The following is an 8,481-nucleotide window of genomic DNA, read 5'->3' as shown; positions in this document are numbered from 1 at the left end:
AATTCTAATTCTAATTCCCGATCATCAGAATCAGAGCATTGTATTTTCATCTAAGCCGTCGTTCAGCACAGACAGGTACGATAAGCTTTTCTCCATCATCTAGCATCATTATAAATTATGTGCGTATGTATCTAGCATCAATTGATTTTTATGTGAATTCGAATAAAAATTGTGCATTGAATAAATAAATTCGAATAAAGTGAATTCTGAAGGTGAGAAAAATACAAGAAGGGGGTTGAATTGTGTTTACTTTTTCTTCTCCTAAAACTGAAGTTACTGATCAGAAGCTGATAAGGTTCAGATTCTGATGTAATGTTCAGAGTCTAAATGCAACAGATAAGTAGAGAGAGAGAGAGAGAGGACACAAAACAATTTATAGTGGTTCCTTCCACAATACAGAAGTAATTCACTCCTCTTTGCACTCCCAAGGAGAGTTCACTAAAATAAATATCTGATTACAATTGCTCAAGCACAAAAGCAAGAGACTTCAAACTACTCAAGCACAACTGCAAGAGGTTTCCTATGCTCAAGCACAACTGCAAGAGACTTCCTATGCTCAAGCACAAAAGTAAGAGACTTCTATTCAAACAGAATTACAAAAAAAATTGTTTGAGGTTGAACACTTGATATACAATCAATGATGTTCACAATACAAATCAGATACGACTCTTAAGACTCTAGAATTTCTAAGATATGAAAGTTGTTAAGAAATTCTAAGTGAACTGTGATGTGAAACAATTTCAGCAGAGGTTTGGTACTTGTAAAATTGTTGTAAGAGTCTTAGGTTTCCAAACAGCAGGTCTTCACTCCTTTATATAGAGGTGTGAGAGATATGTTGGAAATTGCCAGCACATCACAAAAAGAGTCGTTGTTGGAGCTTGATCAAATCACCAATGATTTGTTGCTTGATTTGGTTATTGTCCTATGAAGGAACAATTTCAAATGCATTCCAAGTATAGAGTAAAACCAACGTTGATATAGCTGTTATGTTGTACTATAGCAGACATGGAGAGTGGAGTAGTGTTTGTACAATTGTACTATGTCATTTTTCTGCGTTCTTCAGTGGATAAGCTTCCATTCCTTCTGCGATCACAGGCATGAGAATAACAACATTTAACAAACTGAGCTTCAAGTCTTCAGCTTCTGATGATCTTCAGCTTTTGATGACGTCAACTTCTGGTGACAGCTTCTGATGAATTGCTTCTGATGAGCAACTTCTAATGAGCAGCTTCTGATGAACTGCTTCTGCTGAGCTGTTTCAAATGTCTTCAGATGTTATCTTCTTCAAACTCTATCTTGTAACACAAGCTCCCTTTTTGTAGATTCCATTGCTCTCATTTGTTCTTCCAGAACTTAATCTTGATATAAAGACACTTAAATTTTTGTTTATGGTCCTGCACACTTGAACAAATATTAGCATATCCAATTGACATTTTTAATACCTTTTTATCATCAAAACTCAAAGGGTAATGTTAAACACATTTTGTTCCAACAATCTCCCCCTTTTTGATGATGACAAACACTCGTATTAAAATGTTCAATTGTTGTTAATCTAATTAACAAGTTAACTTATAGGGTCTGAGGTTTGTAAGCTCCCCCTGAGTCTAATAGTTCTTAAGGTGAGTTTTGTAAGTTCCCTCTGAGTTCTATCCATGTTAATTAAATTCATTTAAAAACGTCACTCAGAAATAATCTCATAAGAAATTAAAGACTAAGAGATGAGAAGCAAGTTCTCCTAATTCAATTGTTAAAATTAAAATTAGTGGGGCTCAGAGCCTTAATGCTATATCTACTCCCCCTTTTGTCATCAACAAAAAGTATAAAAAAATAAAAATCAAAACAGGGAAGTAAGAAAAACAAGAGATAATTCTAAAAGTACATAAGAAATATTCCAAAGATTGTCAGAAGCAATAACAATAGATCAGAGCAGTAAAGGAAAGAAGCATTGTTCGGAAGCAAAACATAAGAAACATCAGAAGTGAATTCAAAACAAGATTAAATGTGTGCATTCTAAGGGTTGGCTTGTTTCTTCATCATTTCCATCATTTCTCCCATCATAGTAGATTGCTTCTTCATTGCTTCCTTTAGCTCATCATAACCTCTGGCTTGAGCTTCTTCTCTGACTAAGAATTCTTCTCTCTGAATAGCCATATTCCCCTTGAGATTCTCATACATCAGCTTCTGCTCAAAGAGTTCTTTCTCTAGCTTATGAATCTTCTGTTCTTGTTCAGAATCACATATCAGCTTCTCAAGAATTGGATCATCAGTGTGAACTTGCAACTTTGTTAACCAATTCAAGTTTAAATATTCATGAACACTTGCAGTGATGATTGATGAAGCATCCAGATAGAAAGGAGAGTCTGATATGTATAGCTTATGTATAGCTTGTGCTTCTCTTGATCTCTATTAACTTCCACTTCTTTCATGTTGGAGATAACATTCTTGAACCAGTTGTTAAGAGTGTTGATAGACTGATTATGAGCTTCTAAAGATAGCTTCTGAAGTTCACACATGACTGTATCTACTATTTCTCTAAGAGCAGTCCATTTTTCTTCATAATTCTCAAGATGAACAAAATTATTTCTAGCCTTCACTAGCTTGTTCAGATCCTCAAAGATGTTCTCACACACCTCTTTTAATATAACATAATCTAGTAAAAGGGTAGGAGGGGGTGAGACATTTTGTAGTTATGGGTTGAGGAATGACTTGATTAGAAGAGCTAGGTATATCCGAGTTTAAGTTTTGTTGAACAAAGGGTGGGTCATGAACATACTCTAGAACAAAAGGAGAAGATGAGTCTAAAGATAAATTTCCTGTTTTGGAATTCTTAAAAAGTGCTTTAGGCACTCAATATTTGTCAATTATTTGTATGATGGCAGCTGAATATCATTGCCTATCCAACAAAAACTCAGTCGTTGAATTAATCGAATCACGAGAGAGCAACACTATCAACCATCAGATTAATCTGACAACTGATATTTGATTTGAGAGGATGAAGGGGCTAGATGGGTAACAATCCATACCAAGATGAGGCATTGGTTCATATGAGCGAAAAAGTTATGCTAGCTTTCAAACTTTCAACATGGAAAAGTTCCGGTCAAATGGATATGATCAAGGGTACTTTTGAGCCCATACTTAAGTACCGCCTGGTAACCCGATCTGAATCCATCTCCATAGGCTGGTGAGGTATCTGACTCAATCTGGTTTTTGAAAAACTCGCCAAGTTTCTTCTCAAAATCAGATCGTTTACCCTTCTTCGATGATGCAGAACACGGCGGCATTGATGATGATGAAGACGAAGACGAAGGCGGTGCATCATTATTCCCAGATCCAGAATAGAGCTCTGATTCTAACCACATATGAGCCAACACTTGACAGATTCCTTCTTCAATTTCTGGCCTCAAGTTGGGATAACCTATAAAAAAAAAACATATATTTTGTCTAACTTAGCATCATAAAACAAAATATAAATTTCTTGCATGATGTTATCAGGGAACGGATGAAACACCTTTAAGCCTGAGCCATGCATGCATTATCTCATGAGCTAGGATTGATCCTGTCAACAATCTATAAACATAAAATCCTTGAATTATATACAGTGAAAGTCATTTCCAAGCGCTAGATTGTGAAAGCAGATGTTATATGGTTACCTAGGAAGGCCATACAAAACAAGAATGGCTGTCACTTCGCATCGACGGGTCAGTCTATAAGGCTTGGTTATCATGTCTGTGACTCGGTGTCCTGCCCCTATACTTGGTTTTCTTAAAATCTGGTATTACATTAAATATATAAAACCGTTATATAATTCACAAATCTTTTATATCAGAATTAAAAGTTTGAAAAGAGTCGAATTTGGAAGCAAGGAATTCCTACGGTGGTGACGGTTTGTTCTTCTGACAAGCAGAGTCCTCTAGTTTCAGGTAAATGGTGATGACCCTACATTCAATAGTGAAGCAAAGTAACAACTCTTAAGTTAGGATAACAGAAAGACAGAAGGAGGGAAGAATGTAACAATACTCTGATGAAAGTTTTAACACATTAACACACATTCTTTTCTCCCTCAATGGCCTCATTTAGTGCTTGTCTTTCCACCAAAAGCATAGGAACTTGCTGCTCCACTTTCATATTTAAACCTTCATAAAATTCTAGTATTTCATGGTAGAGAGGTTGGCATTCATGACTGTCCATAATTGCTGAGTCTAGACACTCGAGACATAGCTTTCGACCATCATCAAGAAAAAGATATTTTGAATCCTTTGGCTGCACAGATTAGAAAGTTCCATAAATTAGAATAGATACTAGGAAAAGACAAAAATTGTTTCCTAATTAGTAACAACGGGATGGAATGTTTTGGGAGCTGATATAACTGACCTCCATTCTTTCGCAGCTACAACAACGAGGAGTGCTGTCGAGCTCATGCGTAGGGCAGTATTTTTGTATCCAGAAAGGATGAGCTCTATACTCAATGAGGCCAGCTGAATTAGCCGGGATCTGTAATGGAAGAATAAAAAAATTTGCTCACCACACAACACTTGTTGCTTGCAAATCTTTCTTTTAAAATGATAGACATGTCATTGTTTTGGTAAGAGGAAAAGTGAGCATCATATTTTTTACCCCAGTTGCTATTAATGTTTTAACTTATAGTTATACGCTTCTGATGTATATCTGTTGCATTCATACTCCCTGTGGTTGAAGGCATTGAATTTTGGAAGGAAGGCACATACATTTATCAAGCATCGCTATAAAAAAAAAACTATTCAATCAACAATTCAAATATTTACTTAATAAGTTATAGGATGATTGAAAATGACCTCATATTTCAAGCATATGATACAGATAACTATGACTGAAATTTGAGGTTAATCAGGCTAGCAAATAAAAATCATGTTAGTTTCTCTTTACAGGACAATTATTAGATTTCAAATAGGTTTAAACAATTAAAAAGTACAATGATTTGAACTGTGAATAGTTGATCCATGATCTGTTCCACAGTACCAGACCAGTTATTGAAATGAACAACTATATCCAACTCATGAAGGGATCCAGGCCGGTTACCAGAATATATGAAGCAGTCATTACTATCCCAGCAGAACATACTCGAGTATTGTTCTTAACCTCACATTTTTGAGAAGTGAGAACAGCTTCTTAAACATTGAGGTTGGGCCTAACACAACCCCACAAAACCGGCTTGTGAGGTGAGGATTGCCCCCACTCTAAACACATGTTCAGGCCATTTGTTATCCAATGTGGGACTCTTTTACACAGCTCAATATCATTACTAGCCAGAGCATATGTACATTGCAGCGAAATTTCAAAAGCATGTCCATGATAAGAGACTACTTTGATAGTAAATTGAAAAACTCTAATAGACAACTGCAAGTGAAAGATTTCTGCTGAGATACTTACAAAATTCTTGCAAACATCACATCTTGGGTGATGCTTCTCCCTGTAGCAGGATTTATGGTAAGGACGGTTGCTAGACATGGAAAACTGTAAAGGAACAAATGGATATCCGTATTATTCATAATCGTATTGAGATAGACAAAGAAAAAAGATACATAATTTGAAAACCCTAACTAATGAATTGCTGAGTAAAGTTTCAACTTGTTTTGATTAAACTCAGTTGTGTCAAGCAAGCATCACAGAAAAAGAAACTCTAACCTCATAATCAGTGATTGGCAGATGGCAAGCATGGCATTGGAAGCATTGTGGATGCCAGACCCCTCCCATGCAACTTAAAAATCTTCCATGGCCAATCTCAGCATTGCATCCAGCACAGATTCTGCAGAGAAATTTTCCAAAACCAGGTATGTTGTTCATTTGTTTAAATATGGAAAAAAGTATCCATGAACATATGAAAATAGGATCCATGTTTCGTGACAAAGTAAATAATTCAATTTTTAGGCGATGAAAAATAAAATAAGAATGACTACCATATGTTAGTATAAAAAAAAATCGTGAGATATAACGGAAAACTTATGAAGATTATATCTATATGGCACTCGTTTAAACGCTCTTTTGCATCTCTACTTAGATTTTATTAACTAAGGTAACACACAAAACCCCTTTCACAATGGCAATACTGTTTATCATGTTTCATATCATGGATTATCTGTTGATAAAAAAGTAGCAAATTTCCCGATTATATAAAATGATTCAAAATGTCGTCCATGAGAAAGAGGACAAAAAAGTGTAAAGGAAAACAAGGGGGGAAATCAGCAATCTTTAGTCCGCATATGTACTAAATCTCTGAGGCTAGCTGACCATAATTCAGAAATACTTAATAACTGAGGTTTCATAACATATTCTGTTTGGCAATATTTTTTGGCAAAATCATTGCCTTATCGTCCACTTTATTAGGTGCAACTAGCGAGCTTCAGCGATTTTCATAAAAAAGTATTTGGATTTGCTAATCAGATAAGGACGTGATCATATATATAATTACCTGAATCCTGGTGGAAAGAGGTGGGGAGAAGGTAGAGATAGAGAATCTTTGCCATGTCGAGGAGGAGAACCAGTGCTCAAACTTAATTGAATTGCCCTTGCAAGTTGCTCGTCTTCCTCAAGTTGATCTTTGGCACGGCGTTCATTTTCAGCCTGCTGAATTTTAGCTAGAAGGTCATCTTCATCTTGTCGAATTTTACCAACATTCTCATCTTCCTCGTCAATTTTACAAAGTTGTTCGTCTTCTTCAGACTGCGAATCCTCCTCTGAGACATTATGAGATAAAGAACATGAGGCCTTTTACTTATACTTTGGTATGGGATAGATGATCGGTTGATAGCATCAGTTTGAAAAACATTAATACAAAGCGAAACATTAGAATTTCCTCAATGATCTCTAACCATTAGAAACATATGTTACCCACTTTGAGTTGGAACTTAACTGAAATGAAACACTAGAACCAAAATATCCCCATATTTCTTATACACATTAACATTATAAACAAATTTGAGCAAAATTAACGAGCAGAAATTTTTAACTACAAATGTACAAAAGTGTAAATCTTACCAACAACTTTCTTCCCTTTCAGATCCTCCTCTGATAGAGAGAGTGCAATTGCACGATCAATGTCTTCTTTTTCGACATCCGGCAAATCATCCTGCACTCAGTTCACCACAATTACATATTCAAACTATCTCCTTAAGTCTCAGAAAAATTGTAACTTTAAGACAATGAATCAATGATTTCAATTTCTTACTAATGAAGGAGAATTTAGATTACCACTGAACTATGATGATTATCCCAAATTCTATCATCACCATGTTTGCCATTGTATTGCCCTCCTGAAATTCTATGATTAGAGCCATTGAGAAACTTTGTAAACCAACCCATATTACACAAAATTATTCCCTTTTTCCTGAAAATATGCCACACAAGCAGGTCACAAAACACATTTCACAATTCATATAGAAATAAAATCTCAAACTAATCTAATAAACTATAGACTATGCATTGAGTACAAACTTCAAAATACAGATGTAAACACCGGACACAACATGGACACTAACATATCAACACTGATATTAAACTCTGACATAGATACCAACACATGTCGGATACCAGACACGTTTTCGATAAGGAGAGTAAGTGCTACCGTCTCTACAAGTTTTCTACCAGAATCAACAACTATAATATAATTCAACTTCACCGCTATGCTTTCAAGAAACTTTAGAAAGAAAAAAATAATATTTTGAAATGTGATAAAAATACCCAAACAAAAAAGAATGTTTTTTATATGAATTTGCAGTGAAACAAACCTGTTAGTTCGAAGAATTTCTTCAATTCAGGAACACCCAGTAGGATTTTTTTAAGAAGAAAAAAATATAGAATGTGGTGAGAAAATGGAATCTAGTTCTAGTGGAACCCAATGAAATATGAATGAATTTGATTAATTTGTATAGAAAAATGGAATCTTTTGCATCGTCAAGATGAAGTCATAGAGGAATCAATCAGAGTACAGTGATTGATATAGTGCAGTACGACCCGAAATAGAAAGAAGGAAAATTGTACTTACTTGGTTTGGCTATTGGATAAAAAAATATATATAGGATCTGCATTTTGCTTAAAAGATAAATAAAAATGAGTCAATATAGAAGTATTTGGTACAAATTTTGAATCAAATATGATTTAAACTTCGAGGTTGTGAGTTTAAATCCAGGAAAAGTGTCTGACTTAACAATATTGGTTGATCATAACATATCTTTGCTAGTTATAATTATAATTGCAAGAAAGTTTTTTATGATGATAAAAATTAAGTTGAATAATTATATTTTTAATTTGAATTATAAGTGGTGGAAATTTTAATTTGGACAAATCATTATTTTGGTCCTTGACGTGTAACAAAAGAGACACTAAGAATGTGTTTGCAATTTTTATATATTTAATGACCATGGTGATAACTTTTCACAAATTCGGATATTAAAACGGTTGTTTGTCAATTTATTTTGGTAAGAATTCAGTTAAGGAGTAGATAAATTT

The 8,481-nt window shown here is 34.7% G+C and overlaps 1 protein-coding gene across 1 annotated transcript; it reads right to left on the bottom strand.

Annotated features, from left to right (window-relative positions):
- Positions 1–1,848: 1,848 nt before the first annotated feature.
- LOC146919893 (protein DA1-related 1-like) lies at positions 1,849–8,019 on the bottom strand. Its single transcript, XM_085713287.1, has 12 exons — positions 7,761–8,019; positions 7,225–7,360; positions 7,012–7,102; positions 6,446–6,710; positions 5,662–5,782; positions 5,407–5,490; positions 4,372–4,491; positions 4,048–4,260; positions 3,874–3,936; positions 3,651–3,769; positions 3,509–3,567; positions 1,849–3,415 (listed from the first exon to the last, which is right to left on the bottom strand). Exons 2-12 carry the CDS (start codon positions 7,333–7,335, stop codon positions 3,078–3,080), a joined length of 1,584 nt encoding a protein of 527 aa, XP_085569413.1. The 5' UTR covers positions 7,336–7,360; positions 7,761–8,019; the 3' UTR covers positions 1,849–3,077.
- Between the last annotated feature and the right edge of the window lie 462 nt (positions 8,020–8,481).

This window comes from Medicago sativa, chromosome 5, assembly GCF_051527215.1.
Source record: "Medicago sativa cultivar Bolivia chromosome 5, Bolivia_mono, whole genome shotgun sequence".
Taxonomy (NCBI): domain Eukaryota; kingdom Viridiplantae; phylum Streptophyta; class Magnoliopsida; order Fabales; family Fabaceae; genus Medicago; species Medicago sativa.
The sequence above is the reverse complement of the archived record's forward strand: the minus strand, read 5'-3'. Positions and strand labels throughout refer to the sequence as shown.